Source organism: Artemia sp. Qi Xiang Cuo, chromosome 9, assembly GCF_049724085.1.
Source record: "Artemia sp. Qi Xiang Cuo chromosome 9, ASM4972408v1, whole genome shotgun sequence".
NCBI lineage: Eukaryota > Metazoa > Arthropoda > Branchiopoda > Anostraca > Artemiidae > Artemia > Artemia sp. Qi Xiang Cuo.
This window is the reverse complement of record NC_142802.1, coordinates 25,210,242-25,229,978: the sequence shown is the minus strand read 5'-3', so window position 1 is coordinate 25,229,978 and position 19,737 is coordinate 25,210,242. Positions and strand designations below refer to the sequence as shown.

The following is a 19,737-nucleotide window of genomic DNA, read 5'->3' as shown; positions in this document are numbered from 1 at the left end:
ATTTACTAAAAAATTTGTTGGGGGAGGGGGGGGTACACAAAAAAACCCTCAAAAAACGCACACAAAATTTTTTTACGTCCATTTTTGTTACGTTTTTACAAGTCAGACAAACATTTCGAGGGGGGGGGGATTCAAACCCCCGAACCCCCCCCCTGGATACAGCCTTGATTTGCTAAAACTGTTATACTAGGGAAGTAAAGTCATTTGCATAAATAGAAGAAAACTGGTATCGAAATTTCTTTGGGTACTACCTCCACACTTTCTTCCAAGATTCCCCTTTTCCCAAAAATTTAAAGTCATACGAATAAAAATACACTCTTTTTTTTATAAAATGTCCTTGGAAAAGTTTCCAAGGACATAAACTCCCTTGGAGACAAGTTTAAACAAACCTGTTAAGAGTTGAAAAAATGATTTGATTGAAACGTTTTCCAAGGAGCAAACAGTCCTCCTTAACCCCTAATATCCAGGGAAATAATATTATGCCCTGTTTTATCTATTGGGTTACGTAATTTAAGGTACTGGAAATAGCAAGCTATTATCCCAGCTTTGGATACCTTTTGGTCGCAATATTAGCAAACAGGAACTCAAAGAGCACCGATCCAGGTATTGATGACCCAACTTTAGTGAGAAACACTGATATGTCCACATTAACCTAACTGAACTGAATGTGTTTATTCCCTAGTCCTCTAAAATAGGCTAATTTTAGCAGAGGACTGAATATAAATGCGTTATGAACTAGAAAAGAAAACTATAATTAGATCCACTAACTTGGTCACTTATACTTAGCCAAAAACTAAATTTATGCTTTGTAAACAATTAAAGGAAAAACTAATTCACAAAAACGATTTAAATTTTAGAGTGTTTTGAGATTTTTGAAGTTTTTTTGGTAGAGAGAGGGCGGGAGGTAGTTTACAATAATTTAATAATAAAAAGTGCTTATTCCCTAGTCCTCTTGCATAAGCTAATTTCAGCGGAAGACTGAATATAAATGGGTTATGAATCAGAGGAGAAAATAAGAATTAGATCAACTAACTTAGTCACTTATAATTAGCCAAAAACTAAATTTATACTTTGTAAACAAATAAAGGAAAAACTAATAAACACACTCGCGGTATTTTTTAGATTGTTGTTTGTTGTTTGAAGTTTTTTTTTTGGTAAATAGTGGTCTAGAGGTATAGTACAAGTAAATTTTAATCAAAAGTTATTATTAACTAGTCCTCTTGCATAAGCTAATTTCAGCGGAAGACAGAATATAAATGGGTTATGAATCAGAGGAGAAAATAAGAATTAGATACACTAACTGAGGCAATTATTACTAGCTAAAAATTATATTTATTCTTCGTAATAACTTATATGAAAAACTAATTCATCAAAATGAGTTAATTTTTAGTTTTGTTATATTTTTTAAGTTTTTCTTGGTAGAGAGAGGGAGGAATTTATTTTATAATAATTCAATAATCAAAAGTGCTTATTCCCTAGTCCTCTTGCATCAGCTAATTACAGCGGAATACTGAATATAAATTTGTTATGAATCAGAGGAGAAAATCAGATTTAGATCAAATAACTTAGGCAAATATTATTAGCTAAAATCTAAATTTATACTTTGTAAACCAATGAAGAAAAAACTAATTCATAAAAACAATTTAAATTTTAGAGTGTTTATAGTTTTTAAGTTTTTCTTTTTTTGAGAGAGGGCGGAATTTAGTTTATAATATTTTAATAATCAAGTTATCAGTCCCTCGTCATCTTGCTTAACCAAATTTAAGCAGAAGACAGAATATAACTTGGTTATGAATCAGATTAGAAAATAAGAATTAGATCAACTAACTTAGTCACGTATAACTAGCCAAAAACTATATTTATAATTCTTAATAAAATAAAGGAAAAAATAATTAATCAAATCGATTTAAAATTTAGAGTGTTGTGAGATTTTTGAATTTTTTCTTTTTTAGAGAGAGGGCGTGAGGTAGTTTATAATAATTTAATAATCAAGTGCTTATTCCCTCTTCCTCTTGCATAAGCTAATTTCAGCGGAAGAAATAATATAAATGGTTTATGAATCAGAGGAGAAAATAAGAATTAGATAAACTAACTTAGTCAAGTAGTACAATACAAAAACTAAATTTATGATACGTAATCAAATAATGAAAATACTAATTCATCAAAACGATTTAAATTTTAGTGTTTTGATATGTTTGAAGTTTTTCTTTTGTAGAGAGAGGGCGTGAGGTAGTTTATAATAATTTAATAATCAAGTGCTCAGTCCCTCGTACTATTGCTTAATCAAATTTCAGCTAAATACATAATATAAATGTGTTATTAATCAGATGATAAAAAAAGAAGTATATAAAATAACAGATTCAAGTAATACTAGACAAAATAAAAATTTTTTCAATTTAATAAAATGAATGAAAAAATAATAAGTAAAAACTATTTGTTTTTTATTCTGTTTTGTTTTTTGTAGTTTTTTTTTTGGTAGTTTGTGTGCTTATTTTATTGTTTAAAAAATCAATCAACAAGTTCTCAGTACATCTTCCTCTTTATTAAGCTAATTAAAGATGAAGAAAGAATATAAATTGGTTATTAATAAGTGGAGAAAATAAAAATTAGATCAACTAAATGATGAACTTATTACTATCTAAAAACTATAATTGTAATTCTTAATAACTCGATGGAAAAAATAATTCATCAACTCAATATGTATTTTAGTGTTTTGATATTTTTGTTGTTTTTCTTTTGTTGAGAGCGGGCGGAATGTATTTTACAAGTATTTAATAATCAAGTTCTCGGTCCCTCTTCCTGTTGCTAAAGCTAATTTCAGCTGAAGACTGTATATACCTTGGTTCTGAATCTGTGGTGAAAATAAGAATTAGATCAACTAACTTAGTAAATTATTACAATACAAAAAATAATTGTTGGCTTCGTAATAAAACGTTGGAACATATAAAAAGTCCAAACTAGTTATATTTTAGATGGGTTTTTGATTTTTAAAGTTTTTTTTTTTGGTAGAGTGTGGGGGTGTTTTATTGTACATGTTATTAAAAATCAAGTTAATCAAACATCTAACTGTTGCATCATCAAATTTCAGATGAATACAGAATATAAATTTGTTATGAATCAGAGGATACAATAAGAATTATATAAAATAACTTTTGCAAATATTACTAGCCAAAAACAAAATTAATGCTTCTTAATAAAACGAATGAAAAAAAAATAAGTAAAAAAGTTTTTATTTTTAGTGTATTTTGATTTTTGTAGTTTTTTTTTTGGTAGTGTGTACTGGTGATGGAGATTCTATAAATTTAAAATTCAAGTTAGTTGTCCATCTTAATGTTGAAAAAGAAAAATTAATCTGAAGACATAAAATCAATTGGTTATGAATCAGATGAGAAAATAAAAATTATATCAAATAAATGATTAAATTATAATTAGCCAAAAACTAAATTTATTCTTTGTAAACAAACGAAGGAAAAAATAATAAACAAAAACGATTTAAAATTTATATTGTTTTTTGTTTTTTGTAGTTTTTTTTTTGGTAGAGTGTAGGCGGGAGGTAGTTTATATACGAAATTTTATACTTCGATAGATTATATACGATATTAATTTCTACGAAATTAAAAGAAGGAAAAACAAACTAACCTGGCCATTTGGAAGGATAGGAGGTAGGATTCAAATTTTCATCGCAGCTGCCCCTACGCTTCTTTGCACTTAGGCCAATCAGATGGAAGTCTTTATACGCTGACGCAAGCGTTTTAATTGCCTCAAAATTCCTGCAAAATAAAAATGAATCAAAATCTTAAAAATTTACTAATATTAAAAAAACGTAAATGAATTTAACAAATAAAAGACGCAAAACAAGGACACACTCGACATTTACAAGTTACATATGTGCGAGCTAAACTGGAAGCTATTATAGTTCACTCTGATGCCGGAAAGGTGACATCCAATAGTATTTCCTTCAAGTTTTTTCAAAAAGAAAATGTTGAAAACCCAGTTTTGATAAACCTTAACAGCTTTTTCAAATTTAAAAGTCCATAATATACCCATAAATTGCTTAAATATTAACAAATTTGGCATCAAGTGAATTCCCGATTTTTTACACAATTCGAATTTCGCTCTTCATATGAATTTCTCGTAACCTGATGAAAAAGATGTCTTCAGATGGATGAATATAAAGTTATTTTTGTCCCAGACCAGAGATGAAAATTTTATTTTTTCCAGGCCACCAATTTTTTTTTTCAGTACTAAATAGTAAAAAATTCCAGTTTGAGACGTAATAACTGCTTTCCTATATTAAAACATCCATAACACAACCATATATTGCTGCAAAATAAACAGATTTGATATAATTTAAATTCCAAGTTTTTATATCAGTTGAATTTCGCTTAGGTAGCAAGATTTCTCGACACCCGATAAGAAACGAGTCTTCATGGGGATGAATGTTTAGCTATTTTTGTTCCGGACCAAAATTAAAAATTCGTTTTTCAGACCGTAAATTTTGCCTAAACTGCATTCCTGTTAAAAGGACGCACTAATGCAATACCAATTTTATATAAAATTGGTAATCTTTTCCCGGAAAATACACATTTTACTAGAAATTTACTTAGCACAAATGTGCAGCTGACATGACAGCTATTATACTACAATTCAGTACCTAAAACATAAAATTTCACTGAGTTTTATAAAGTACCCCCCCCCCCCCCCCAAAGAAAAAAATTGCAGGGAACTACTGAGAACGACGAAGCTTTACGTAATTTTTAGTTTGGTCTAATTTGTTACTTCGGCTGTCGTGAAAATTGACAATACAGTAAAACACAAAATCTATGCATATTTTGAGAAAACAAACATAAAGGTACAGATTATTTGAAAAATGCAAATTGTTCTAAAGCACGACTATACTCTGTCCGAAATTCAACAGAGGAGTTTCTCACATGAAACAAGATTACGGAAACTCGATTTGTTACTAATACTGTAATTTTATGAGACGAAAAGGAAGTAGTCATTTTTTGGACAACAAGTGGATAGCGAATTACAATGAATATGGATTGGAACCTCAAAAATTAAGGAAAAAAGCATGCGAGGAAATTAAAGTCCAAGGCACACTGTAAATTTACGAGCAGCAGAACCGCCAAATATTATACTAGCCTCTAATTACACAACCCCCAACAAGCTAAACTTCTTGGGCCAAACAAACGTTAGCAGAGCTTTTAAAAACAAAAAAAGGACATGTCGTTTTGGGAGGGGGTCGTTTTCGATAAACGTGCAAAAAACAAAACGGCAAATGATGCAAATACAAGCATTTTATTGTTCGTTCCGTGCCAGGCACGTATTCAAGAATTTTCCAAAGGGGATGAGAAATCTTTTGCCTATAATTATAGTACCCCTGACAAGCTAAACTTTCTAGACCAAACTACCGTCAGCAGTGCTAGCAACATCACACTAGCATTACAAAAAGAAAAATTAAAAAGGTAATGGTGTTGACGAGCTAGTGTCAACACCATTTTGTTTCCCAACAGGTTCCCACTAAGACTATGTTTTGTATTTTGAAACTACTGTTTCAAACTTACATCTTTCCTATTGTTAAAAACTACGCCTCAAATCTTAACTCTGATTGCTCAATCACAAATTCTATGCTCAAAATTGAACAATGTTTGACTTAAGAAATTATAAACGGGATACACAACTAGCACTGTAGTCGCGTGTTATTTTGACTTTATGGACAAATGTGAATACAATGCGGCACAGGCACACAAAAGAAAATCCACGGGCAGGATTGATCCACACATAGGTAGAATCACACATTAAAACATACAAAATTCACCATAGCCTAGTCAAACATTAACAAATTTGCTATGGGTTCAATTTAAAGTCTATTCTTCAAACAATGTCGTTTTTCAAATTCTATAATGGATAGATAATGTCTCAAAAACTAGAGGCTTGTATTGCAAATTAGGCTTTAAGCTATAAGGATGCAGATCAGCCAGACACAATTTTTCGTGGAAAAGTTATTGCTGACTTCAAAACGATCTAAAATGGCTAGAACTACAATATCAATACACGAGTGAGTGTGATACATTTTTTGTAAAATATTCATTGCACAAAAAATGTCCCATATATACGCCATCCAGTTGAGGTGGCAACATTGGCATACCATATAAAACAATTATATATTTTTATTAAAACAAATAAAAAGAAAAGTTTAAAAGTCAACAGGATACAGATTATGGTCATTACTTCTTAGTTAAACTAGGTAGCCCAAGAAACTCAAGATGTTTCACTGGAACCAACAGAAAAGATCGTTTATGGAGGAATTTAGCCAAAGAGATAAAACAGCTTTTACTGATACAAATTAAATAATATTCACTTCTAATCTACTTAAAACCAACTTTTAAAAAACTTTTTTTGTAATGCCTCATTTACAAAGGTACTACATTAGCGCCTTTGACTTTTACTGATACCCACCCACTCGTTTCGCAAGTAAAACTAATCAAAATGCAAAATTAATAATATTAAGTAATAATACTTACCAGCCACCAGTGTTTTCTGCGTCCAGCCCCTCGATACCACAAAGACCTTGATAAACACAAGCAGACAGGGCAATAGCTAAATCACGAAGAAGAAACATTTGGCGCAAAGGTGTCGACCGACCTGGGTGAGGAGGTGTTCTTAATCCGACAAGACTCTGAAGCATGTCCGATACCATCAACTAAAATAAGAACTTTAATTGAGTCCATCCTACCAAAGTGCCAAATTTTGGCATTGTTAACTACTCTTTTAATATGAACGGTTAGAAGAGTTACTTACCTAGACATAGGTCCTCTTACATCCGGAAGTGCATAAGGCAGCGCTGGCTCACCACAACTTCAATCAATCCTGAGCCAAGAACCTCAATGAGACTCAATAACCTCAGTAAATGAGCCAAAGAGGCTCAATAATGAAGTTTGATGACTTACATTCTTTTTTCCTGAGGAAAGAACAAGTGTATTACGTTGTCTTCATCCTCTTGGTAGGGGCCTGAAGAGGGCCAGCAGACAACATCATGTGGAAACTTCCGCCCTCCATGCAAGTCATAGGGCCCAATACCTCCGTCTTCACATTCGGATACCATTGTTTACTCGTGGCTGTTTCGTGACGCCCCTTATGGCATTTTTTTCGTGACGCCCCTTATGGCATGGCATTTGATATTTAATCAGCCCATTGTATCACAGACACTTTTCTTGAGCAATTTTTCTCGAAGCTATGAATTCTATTCCCCACCTTTTTTATAGACTCCAAAACTCTCAAACATACACAAGGACAGGGGGTATATTACTTCCAAATTACGGTATTTTTGATTTCTGAGAGTGATTCTTCGATCTCCGAATGTTATAGAATTGGGAGAAAGCTATGCATAGTATCACTTCTCCGTCACGGCTTCCATTGGTAAACTGTACTACCAAGTTACTGAAGTTCTTTAGCATCTTCAACATCAGTGCCTTTATACTGGATGCCTGCTTGCCAAAGTAGCACTAACTGTATTAACTCCCTTTGACGTACATTTCGCTTTATCAGCATTTATTTGAAGGCCAGTAGATATAAATATTACTACTAGCGCATTTAGGTTATGTTTTACAGCCCCTTAAAATTAAGCAGCAAGGGGAATATCGTCAACAAAATCACAGTCATGTAGTTGGCTACAAGGAGTAAAGTGTTCGAAACAATCAACTTATAACTATTCATGTAATAGTAGTATGACGATTAGTCAATGAATAGATTATTTAAACCGTTCAAATGGTTTATAAAAAACATACTAATTTATAAACAAAATATTTTTGACAAATACTGCTACTCATTATCCACTGAAAATGGATAAAATGTGCCATTTTCCTATATTTTTATACATTCATCAAAAGAAAATTATTAAACAACAATTTGACAATAAAGTCTAATAAGTAAATAATTTCTTAGACCACACTGCTTTTCCATTTACAAAAAATTTAACAAGAAAAACGGGTTTCAATTTCTATAAAGCAGTGAATACAACACAATTAATTAAACACACATACTCCGAATATTTCGGCCCCACATCCGGGAGCCTTTCTCAACGGAAAAAAAAAATCTTACATAAACATAAAAAACATACTATACAAAACAAAAGAAAAAATATAAATAAATAGGAAAAGAAAACTCTTTTCCTATTTTACTCTTTTCCTTTATAAGTTTATCTTTTAAAAGATAAACTTATAAGTGTAGAAATATCAGAAGAATCTAGATTGTTCAGTTTTGATATAAAATCCATGTATACGTATAATCCTTTTGATAAATCGTTTAGTATTTTATCCAAAAAACTTGAGGAACGTAAAAAGGAGATATAAGAATTATCTTCGGGAATTGAACCGGAAACTATATTAAATTTAGTCAGAATAACTAGCAGGTATACTAATTACTTCACGTTTAGAGATAATTTTTACCATCAAATTAGGGGATTAGCAATGGGAGGGCCTTTAAGTCCGTTGTTAGCAAATATTTATGTAGAGTATGTAGAAAATTTATCTATAGAAACATATTTTTTAAAACCTAAATTTTGGGGCAGATATATGGATGATATTTTAGTTATTTAGAATTACGGGGAATCAGAAATTGAAGGTTTTTTGGAATATTTAAATAATCTGGGAGGAGAATTAATTTTTACAATTCAAAAGGAAACAAAGAATAAGTTACCGTTTCTAGATATTTTGATCCATAGAAATAATAACGAACTAGCGTTTTCAATTTACCGTAAACCGACTAATAACAACCGTTACTTGTCTTTCACATCAAATCATCCGATCCGGGTACAAAGGGGTGCGGTTATTTCTTTAGTTGATAGGGTCTTAAAATTAGCATCACCAGAATATATAACCAATGAACTAATTTTTACTAAGGATATTCTAATAGGTAATGGCTATCCTGAAAATATGATTTCTCAAGTAATTGAAAAAAGGAAAAAAAAGTCGATGGAACCAAAAATATTGTAAGAAGAAGGGTCAAATCAACAAACAAATAACATAACTTTACCCTTTGCTAGAATTTTGTCAAAAAAATTAAGAATAAAATTAAAAAAACACAATATAACTATGGCACATCGATGAGGACAAAATAAAAACTCGTTGTTAAATAAAAAGAAAGATAAGGGACAGAGAAACTTGCAAAAGGGAGTATACAAAATTCCATGTTCTTGTGGTAAATTTTATGTGGGAAGAACGCAACAGATTTTAGAAAATGGGCTACAGCAACACAAGAATGCAATAGATTACGCTCTAAAACAAAACAACACACCAGAAACGTTTGAGTCAGCTGTTGCAGAATATGTTTATAATTTTCCTCGTCACAGTATTTAATTTTATCAAACAAAAATAGTAGATACGTCTGTAGGAATGTTAACAAGCTCCACGGAAAGTATAGAAATAAAAAAGATACTATATAGGGGTCTTCATATAAATAGAGATGAAGGGAATTTTAGGATCAATTTGATTTGTAATAGTTTAATTAAAAAGCTGGTAAAATTTTCAACCAGTACTATTTTTGATAATAGTTCGGATACGAATGATGACCTTGCGGACAAAGGTCAGACTGGGTTAAATGCTGGGAAAGGTAAACGAACTGCAGCTAAGCTTGCAAGCAAACGAATCTGTTCAATTTATAATTCAAACATTGGGTGAAGAACCTGTGAGATCTATTTAGGGTTTATGGGCCGGGGGTTAGCTGATCTTTTTTGTTTTAGTTTAAGTATAAATATATTCTCATTTTTTGATAGATGTCAATTTATATTCTGTGAGAAGGTGTGTCAATATAAGCATTCGATTGTATACAGCAGTGAATGGAGTTTGTTTATTTAATATGTGAGTTTTCTTTTCCTATTTATTTATATTTTTTCTTTTGTTTTGTATAGTATGTTTTTTATGTTTATGTAAGAATTTTTTTTTCCGCTGAGAAAGGCTCCTGGATGTGGGGCCGAAATATTCGGAGTATTTGTGTTTAATTAATTGTGTTGTATTCACTGCTTTATAGAAATTAAATCCCGTTTTTCTTGTTTAATTTTTTGTAAGTCTAATAAGTTAAAAACAAATTGTTGGGATAAAACCCCAAAGAAAACTAGAAAGTATCGAAAATGCACAGAAAGTATGCGCTTTATGAATGAAAGAAGCTGCACCAAAAGATTAACTTTAAACTTAAAGAAATTATAAGAAACACTGGGAGGATTCTTCCCCCACCCCTCCCTCCATATCTCTTGCTTTTAAAGACTGTCTTGCCATGGCGCCTGGAGTTCCTTAATCCTATGCTTCAGTCTTTGGAGATACATCTTTTTCAACAGGTCTGAATAAGAGGTAAGTACATCCTAGTGACCAAACTACACAAACCTTCACCTTTCCAGAATTATGTCAAACTTCAGCAGTCGTTTTTTCTTTTATTTTTACCATTATTATATATTTTCATCTGTTCATTTCATTTCAATTATTATCTATTTTATTTCATTTTTTATTTTATTTATTAATTTGACAGTGTGCTCTCAGTAAGTTACTTTAAACTTGCAAGGTCGATTAGCCCCCCACGCAAAATGAAACATTTACTCTTTACTATCACTTGATGGTCCAAACTACAAGACCCCTCTCCCAAGAAAACAGTGGCCTAAGATTCTTTTTGGCATTTTGGACCCCCCCTCCTCCAAACCCCGAAGCAACCCTCTGATTCTCTTCCCTCTCCCTTCAAAGGTTCAATAGCCAACCTAAACACTTAAACCTAAACACACTTAAACACAAAAACCTAAACACTGGTGGATCCATTAGTTTCCAGCCCCAGTGACATTTGATTTGCATTAAAACTTGCGTAATTTCCCATTCTTCAATCACTATTCTACCACATAAGCAAAATGTAAGCTACCTGCAGATGCCTTATTGGGTCTGTAGTAAACATCCTGGTGCCCGCAGCTATCGAAGCAATGATGGGGACGTTCACGGGCGCTGGAAGGGGAGAACTCAACTCAGACGTTGGACCTTTCAACATGAGACCAATACGTTCTTGTTGCAGCTCCTGGAGCAGTAAAATGAGCTCCATTCGGACAGAAGCTAGACCTCCTCCTTGAGCCCCATGTAAACTGCAATAGCCCAAAAGCGTCCTCAAAAGTGTCTCGTTCTCTGAAAATAAGAAACATATTTAAAATTTTGATTGAAAAAAGAAAAAAAAAGAAAGTAAAAAGATGGAAAAAGATTAATGATGTTTTTGTATCACAAAACGCCTCTAAAACCGAAGCAGTTTTTTGCCCTTTTTAAGTCAATTTGTAACCTACTGAAGATCTTGTTGTCTTAATCCCGTATTTACTTTCTTTTTTCTTTTTTTCAATTTGGACACAAGCCAACCGAGATAACGACTAAAACGGTACAAAGAGTTGATCAAACAGTTCGTGGTAACGAACTGTAAGTAAGGAGCGACACGGCTCAATAGTAACTGAAACTTTAAAAAACGGAATTTTATATCAATAAATATATCAAAAGAATCGGCTTATTATGCTGATCCTAAACATGTAAGATTCATTAAGCTTATTGTTACCCATAGAAGTTTACGAGCCTGATTAAATTTGCCTCATTTTTTTTAAAAAGGGGGAACACCCCCCCCCCCAAAAAAAAGTCAAAGAATATTAATGAAATCACAACATCAGACTCAGCGTATCAGAGAACCCTACTGTTGAGGTTTCAAGCTCCTATCTGCAAAAGCGTGGAATTTTGTATTTTTTCTCCGAAGAAAGATCACAGAAGCGTGTTTATTTGTTGTTTTTTTTTTGTTATTTTTTTTTATCCCAGGGGTGATCGTATCGAACCGATGGTATTAGAGCATTTGGAGAGGGCTCATTTGAACGGAAATTGAAATCTCTAGTGCCCTCTTTTAAGTGACCAATAAGATTGGAGGGGAAATAGCCCCCCTCCCACTCCCCTTTTTTCCACAAAATCGTCCGATCAAAATTTTGAGATAGTCATTTTGTTCAGTATAATTAAAAAATCCCAAAACTACGCCTTTGGATATAACATAACACCCCTCCACCCCCCAGCCCCTGGGGATAGGTCTTTAAGTTATATAATTTGCCCATTGTTTACATATAGTATTTGTTATTGGGAAGTACACAGACATTTTTCAGGGGGCGGGGGATTTTGTGCTTGTGGTGAGTTTTCATGGGGATTATTTTTCATATGGAGGGAAATATCGGGGGTGAACTTTCCATGGGAAACTTTACACTGGGGGAATTTGACATATTTCCCCTATGAAATCCTTTTTATTTGTCTTACTTTCTCTTTGTCAACTCAACTTTGCATGAGGAGATGATCAGGAGAATTGTCCGAGGGAAATTTAAACCGTATTTGGATTTTTGGGAAATAATTTCCACGGAAGGGGGGATTTCCGGAGTTATCAGAAAAACGATTAGAACTTATAGCCTTTATCAAATGAGAGTATGCTAAGGACGATTTTACAGGCTGAATATTCTGCAAAAAATTTAACGGAGGGAGGGGGGTTTCAGCGAGTAAGGAATCGTCCGGAAGGACGGAGGGAGGGGGGGGGGTTGTATTTTACATGGGAGGATTTTTCGTCCGGAGGAGGGGTTGTATTTTACGTGGGAGGATTTTTCCACGGATGAGTTTCTCGTATGGGGAGGGATTTTTCATCGAGGGTGAGCCAGTTATAGTAGTTATCAGTTATAGTAGTATATGCCCCTGTAGAACCGACTGACGGAGATACTAGTGACTCAGATGAATTTTACTTACAGTTACAGGAGCAAAAAGACAAGGTCCCAGGTAGAAATATGATGTTATTACTGGGAGATTTTAACGCCCAGGTTGGTAGAAACAGGGATAGATAGTATCCTAGCCTAGGTAAATTTGGTGTAGGAAAAGAAAACATTAATGGATACAGACTTTTGCAATTTTGTAGGTATGACAACCTAGTTATAACCAATACGGTGTTTGGTCATAAAATGGCTCATAAGTTAACATGGTATTCACGTGATGGTAAGACAGAAAATCTTATTGGTTATGTTATAGTAAACCGAAGACTGGCAGGATTAATACAAGATACTAGGGTATATAGCAGTGCTGCTATTGATGTTAAAAGTAAAGATCACCATCTAGTAGTGTCAAGGGTTAATTTAAAACTGAAATATCGGAAGGGTAACTACCTCCCGGGAAGTTATGATGTTGGTAGACTCCAGGATGAGAATTTGAGAGAAACTTTCCAGGAACAGTTGAATGGAACAGTTAAACTTAAGAGTTTAAAATTTGATAATGTAGAAGATGGTTGGAATAATTTTAGAAAAATAATTTGTGAAGTTATTGAAGGCATCTTAGGCAGGGAATTTAGAACTACAGCTAAAAATATTATCGAAAGAGCTTTATGTCTAACAAAAAGGACAAACGACTTCTAAATGAATTATCTGAGTAATAGATCATATTAAAACAAAAGAAATGTAAAGAAAGTGGAGAAAGTATTAAAATATGAACTAAGGAGGTGTGAAGTGGAGGCCATGGATAAAATTCCCAAGGATCTGGAAGATGCGGCTAGACGGCATAACAGTAAAATATTGTACTGGCATGATAATAAATTGAGAGAGAGTAGTCAATCAGAACTTGTCCCAGTTAAAGATAGGAGTGGTGTCGCAATTAGCGATAAGGAAAAAACTAAAGAAGATGGGCCGAACATTTTGAGAACTTGCTTAACCGAGCTAGAGATGCAGGAAAAAATATAGAGGAAAATGAAAAAGTTTGTGATACCTTGGATGTGAAGGAAGATTTGTTTTGTGAGTAGGAATTAGCAACAGTACTAAGAGGATTAAAGAATAATAAGGCTCCAGGTGCTGATAGGTTGGCAAATGAGTTTCTTAAATATGGTGGCTCTGAGGTTAGAAATAAGTTATTGAGGATTATGAATATGATTTTTGAAAAAGGGGAAGTACCTAACGATTTTAGGAAAACGTGAATTGAGCTACTATATAATAAATGTGATAAATGTGAGTGTGGTAATTATCTATGTATTAGTCTGGTCTCTGTAGGTAGCAAATTACTTATTAATATGATACTTTTTAGACTGAGAGATGCCGTAGACAAAATTTTAAGAGGAGGGCAGTGCAGTTTTAGAAAAGGTAGAGGATGCGTCGACCAAATTTTCACTCTTAGGCTAATAATTGAGAAGTGCTTGAGTTTTCAAACACCTTTGGTCCTCAGTTTTATAGATTACGAGCAAGCGATCGATTTTGTTTACGAAAGAGCCTTGGTAAAGGTTTTATCGTTGCACGTTACACCATATAAGTACATTAGGGTTATTAGTGCTATGTACAAGAATAACACCGCAGTAGTTAATGTAAGGAATGAGGTATAGCAGCTGGTTCTGTATTCAATCAGGAGTTAAGCAGGGCTGTTTTCTATCCCCCTTTATATGGATTATTTTGATGGACTTTGTTTTAAGGAGCACAGGAAAGGCAATGGGAGACCACGGAATCAAATGGGGAGGAAAAAGTCTCCTGGACTTGGATTATGCTGATGATTTAAGCATCCTAGATGAAAGTGTGAGCAAAATGAATGAAGTTTTAGAGGTTGTGGGAGTTCAGGGTGCTAGAATTGGTATTGAAAATTAATGTTAGGAAGACTAAGTCACTAAGGCTAGGAATAAGTGAAGATGAAAAGGTGACGTTGGGTAACGAAAAGATTGATCAGGTGGGCAGCTTCACTTACCTTGGTAGTATTATTAGTAAAGACGGTGGAAGCAGTGAAGATATTAAAAGTAGAATAGCCAAGGCTCAGAGTGTCTTTTCTCAGTTAAAAAAAAGTCTGGAAGAATAGGAAGATAAGTCTGCTAACCAAGATTAGAATATTAGAAGCTAAAGTGATGACAGTGGTCAAATATGGCTCTGAAGCATGACGCTCCGAAAAGCGGATGAAGATTTGCTAGATGTTTTCCAGAGAAATTGCTAAAGGATTGTTCTGGGTACCCGGCTGACTGACCGTATTTCAAACAATAGGCTATACGAAAAGTGTGGTTCAATACCGCTCTCTAGGGCTATAATGAAAGAAAGGTTGAGGTGGTTAGGCACGTTGTGCGGATGAAGGATGACAGATTGCCGAAGATTGTTCTTTTCGGCCAACCATCTAGGGCTAAACGGAAACCAAGTCGTCCCCGTCTGGAGTGGGAGACCGTCATAAAGAAAGATTTAAAGGAAATAGGAACTTCGTGGCCGGGTGTAAAAAGGTAGGTTTTGAATAGATTGGTGTGGAGAAGGAGCGTGCGTAGCTGTGTTGGCCTCAGGCGGCTTGGTGCTGCGGTGAGTTGTTAGTAGTAGTAGTAGTGAGCCAGATTTACCGGCATTATTTGAAAAAGGACCAGAAAATTAAATAAAAATTACAATTTTTTTCATCTGAAAGTAAGAAGTAACATTAAACTCAAAACGATAGAAATTATTCCGTATATGTAGGGGTTGCCCCTCTTCTCAATACCTTGCTCTTTACGCTAAAGTTTGACTATTTGACCAATTTTTGAAGAATGACTCCTGAAAAACAAGGGCCGTTTGATTAGAATAGGAAGGTTTTTTAAAAGTCCTACAAACTTTAGCGTGAAGATCAAGGTATTGAGGAGGTGGGGAGGCTGAGAAACCCTTCATATACGGAATAGTTTCTGTTCGTTTTGAGTTTTAATGTTGTTCCTAACTTTCAGATGAAAAATTTGCTTTCTTTTATTTAATAGCGAAAAAAGCCAATAGATTTCATATGAGCCCTCAAACTAACTAACGATCATGTCAATAATACTGACTCAAGACAAGACCAGCTCCAAATGCAGATTGGTTGGGATTGGTCCATACATTTCGCCACTATAACCAGCCATTAAAATTTTTACAAGCACGTTTTCAATTAGGGATATTTTTCAACAATTTCCCGGAAGAGCCAAATTTCGGGAACCCGGGGTTATTTTCAGAAGATCCCAGAAAAGCATATTGTTTCCAAAATAAGGAATTTGGACTAAATTTTATATTCCAAATTTAACCTTAATTTTCTTTAATGTCTAGAGTCATTTTTATAGAGTTTGATAGATACACATTAATATTCTTCTGATATAAGGTAACAAAAACAAGATTAAGCCCATATTAAATGGAGCGGAAATACGTCTTTGAGCGTAAAGATAATTTTAAAGGTCCGGAAATGAATAGTTTTTAAGTAAAAGTGCTACAATGTCTAGAGTAGCAAAGGGAACAAGATGTCTGGATTCATTTGATGGATACTCAAGGTTTAAAATCATTCTGATATTAAAACCAAAATTATGCCAATATTATATGGCAGGAATTTGCGTAAACCACCAACCAGGGCACCACCAATGTAAATGGAGGCAGAGAGCAACAAAAAGTCTTATGGTAGTCAAATTATTCTTTCACATTAATTAATTCGATGTTGTTGTTATTCTTCATTTATATTCCTTAAAAGATATTTTATTATTACTAAAGATACTAATGCTGGAAACGCTTCTCATGGGGGAGGTAAGGATTTTGTAGCCTTTTTATGAAGATACAGAAAAAAAAAATTCCAAAATCTAGAGATGGGGGGAATTTTGTTCTTTTGTTTTTCGATTATGTTTTCAATGACAATTTAAAAAGAATATTCTTCAATATCTAAAGGAAAGCTGCCCCTTTTCTCTATTGGCACCTTTGAAATTAATTCTTTGAAAATTAAGAAAAACTTAAGGCCAAAAGATACCCTGATGACATCCTCCCCCCCACAGAAAAATTCTTCGAGCAGACAACCAACCGCCATACATACCTAAGAGTACAAGTATATTAGTTAGAGTAAAATTAAAACTAAACGTCCACTTTTTCCCTCAATGCACAGGAAAGGGACTCTATACCTTTCTAAGATGATGAAAGTCAAAGCTTTCGTGCATATTCTTACGACACTTAACACCAAATTAAAATCTATTATTTCTCATAGCATGATCTGAATCACAAGAGCTGGAATAGAGCCTACTTTGTTCTTTCGTCTGCGTACAATCTATATTCCGATACTAAAGCCAGAGGGGCCAGGTTTTACGAAAGAGAAAATAAATAAAAACATAAAAAAAATGCATACACTCAAGCAAGAAATCGTTCGACAACCTAATGTGTTACGTTACTAGTACTTCCCACAGTATCCTTAATTTGTGTTTTTGTCTTAACAACAAATAATCCACACGAAACAACTAAAAGACATTCACTCTTACATAAAGCTCTACAAAAACCAAATGAATAATCCTTTCGGTTTGCTCTAGCTTTAATCAGAATTAACTACTTTAGCTTTCTAGCTTTTGACAAAGGTGCTATATCGGGTAGAATATCTGGATTTTATATAGATGGTGCTGGATTTTAGAAAACAAAAGGTCTCCAAAACTCATTATCAGGGTTTCATGCCAGTGTTGGATCAACCAAACCCAAGCAATTCTAATGCCTTTTCATAAGGGATGTCCCAGCGGCCCAAAACAATCAAAAAGGCTCGCTCCTGTACTAATTCAAGCTAATGGCAGATATTTTCTATTCTTTGAACTGAAAGCATCTGAACAGGGCTTTAATTAAACAGCTATGGTTGCTGAATTAGCCAGGATCTTTTTTCTACCAAATCAATGTGCCAAGATCTTACATCTTAGGCTTTTTTTTTTTTTTTTTTTTTTTTTTTTTTTTTTTGTCGTTATCTTTCTTGATTCTGATCAGTGGTCTAAGAACTTTGATCAAATTGTCATCAAAGTTCTTTCTTGAATGTTTTAATATAAATTTTTTTTCCTTTGCTAGGATCAATGAGTTGTAAGATCTCAGGACTTCGATGAAACAAAAAAGGATAATATGAGATGAAAGCAGTAAGAGCTTATATGAAAGATCTTAGCCCTTTGACGAAAAAAACGGGGCTATTATGCACGCCTCTTTGCTAACTTACATGAATTATTTTCCTATTCTTTTATTTTACCTTTAAGCCGCAGCATTTATTACCTTTAAGCCACTGTTTACGCCTTGTAAGCGATTGTACTCGTGCTTCAAAGTCCTGTTTTTCTTCCTTCATAACCTGCTGAAGGGTTGGACGGTCAGAAACTGGCGTTGCAGTTCGATCGCGCTCCTCGTCAAAATCATCACCTATCAAAATGGGGGAAAATTAGTACATAAAACTCGTAAATACAGAAGAAACGTATAATTACAAATTGAAAAAAATAAATAAAAGCTTCTATTACAAAAAAAACTAAAATCCTTGGGGATCGAGTTGAAAGTAGTACTAGCATTAAATTAAATTAAAGTAGTACTAAAATTAGCCCATTCTTCTTCTAGTGCTACACTTGGACCTCGTAACTGGATTAAAACACAAAACATAATAAGTATTTCTTCGTATAAACTTTTACAACACAGTAGTTATGTTGTTCAAGTACTTGCACTAATTGTAACAATTAGTTGAAACAAATGAACATGCAAACAAATCACGCTACAAAGAAAAAAAATAAGTTTTTTCATTAAAATCTCGTTTAAAAACACTGCTATTGCTTGAAAAATCTGAGACATGATACAAGATTGTTTCATACATGAGGACCAGTTTCGGACGGAAACAGACTAGAGAATCATGAAGCATATAATCATATCATCAGAGAATCATATCATAAAGCTAAGATAAGACATATTTAAGATCTTCACCTGTTTGAGAAGTTTAACGAATGAGACATAAAAGAACAATCAAGTTCAATAGATTTAATTTGGAGCACCTGGAAGAGGTTGATTAGCGAGTTGAGCGGTTAGCTCAGCCAGAAATACAATAAGCAAAATAGCAATTTACGGTAAAAAATAGCATATTGTTCTTAAAGTGTCATATGGAGAGAAAAAATATTTTAAATGAGATAAAAAATTAGAATAGGAGATATTTTTAATCAGATGATTAATAATTTCTCTAAATGAGAGACTTTTATTAGAAAATACCAAAAAGTTCAATCTCTCAATCAATATCCCTCGATCCCTCTCAATTTGTGCCTCGGTGTGTCTCTCTAACAATGACAAGTGAACAGCAATCCCAAGACAATTAACTAAAATTTTGCGATAAATTAAAATTTTTAAATTATTTTCTCCTGGATGGGGTGGGGATTTTGATCGTGGGTTCGATTTCATATTGTTTTTTGCAGCGTTTCTTCTATTTTGCTAAAGAAGGCTGTGGGTTATATAGCCGAGTAATTCGCTGAAATTTATGTTGATCACTCTCTTCGGAATAAGTCCCCATTCCACTTCACTCCTTGTTTTCCTATGGTGAAAAGGAAGCATGGCGTTTATCATTACTTTTAACTTTTAACAGAACATAATTTGCACTTTACTGCAAAAAATACAAATGAATGTTCATTGTCAGTTTAATATACATATACTGATATTTAGTAATCAAAATGTTAATATTATCTGATTTGCTAAAGTCATGAAAGCAAAAACGTTTATATTTTTTTCAGTAAAGTGCAAATTCTGTTCTGGCCTTGAGAAGGCATAGGGGTTTTGACCCTACTCATGTTAATTTCTGTGCGCTTTGAGTTTGACTCGGTCATTTATTGTAATTTCTGTTCGTTTTGGGTTTCATTTATTTATTGATTTGTGGTAGTTTTTCGCTTGGTAGATTATTTAATTCTATTTTTGCTCATTTTTGGTTTAATGGAGTTCTTTACTTTTCTTTGAAAAACTTATTTTGTGGAAAAAGTTTTTTTTAATTAATTTCGTGTAAG

At 33.5% G+C, this 19,737-nt stretch overlaps 1 protein-coding gene across 1 annotated transcript in view; it reads right to left on the bottom strand.

Annotated features, from left to right (window-relative positions):
• Positions 1-19,737, bottom strand: part of Rbcn-3A (rabconnectin-3 alpha) — a 179,519-nt gene that overhangs the window by 81,141 nt on the left and 78,641 nt on the right. The window contains exons 21-24 of the mRNA XM_089094941.1: positions 17,993-18,133; positions 10,900-11,153; positions 6,528-6,706; positions 3,640-3,770 (exon numbers count right to left, since the gene is read on the bottom strand). Of these exons, the coding sequence (XP_088951067.1) occupies positions 3,640-3,770; positions 6,528-6,706; positions 10,900-11,153; positions 17,993-18,133 (705 nt within the window). The remainder of the gene's footprint in view (positions 1-3,639; positions 3,771-6,527; positions 6,707-10,899; positions 11,154-17,992; positions 18,134-19,737) is intronic.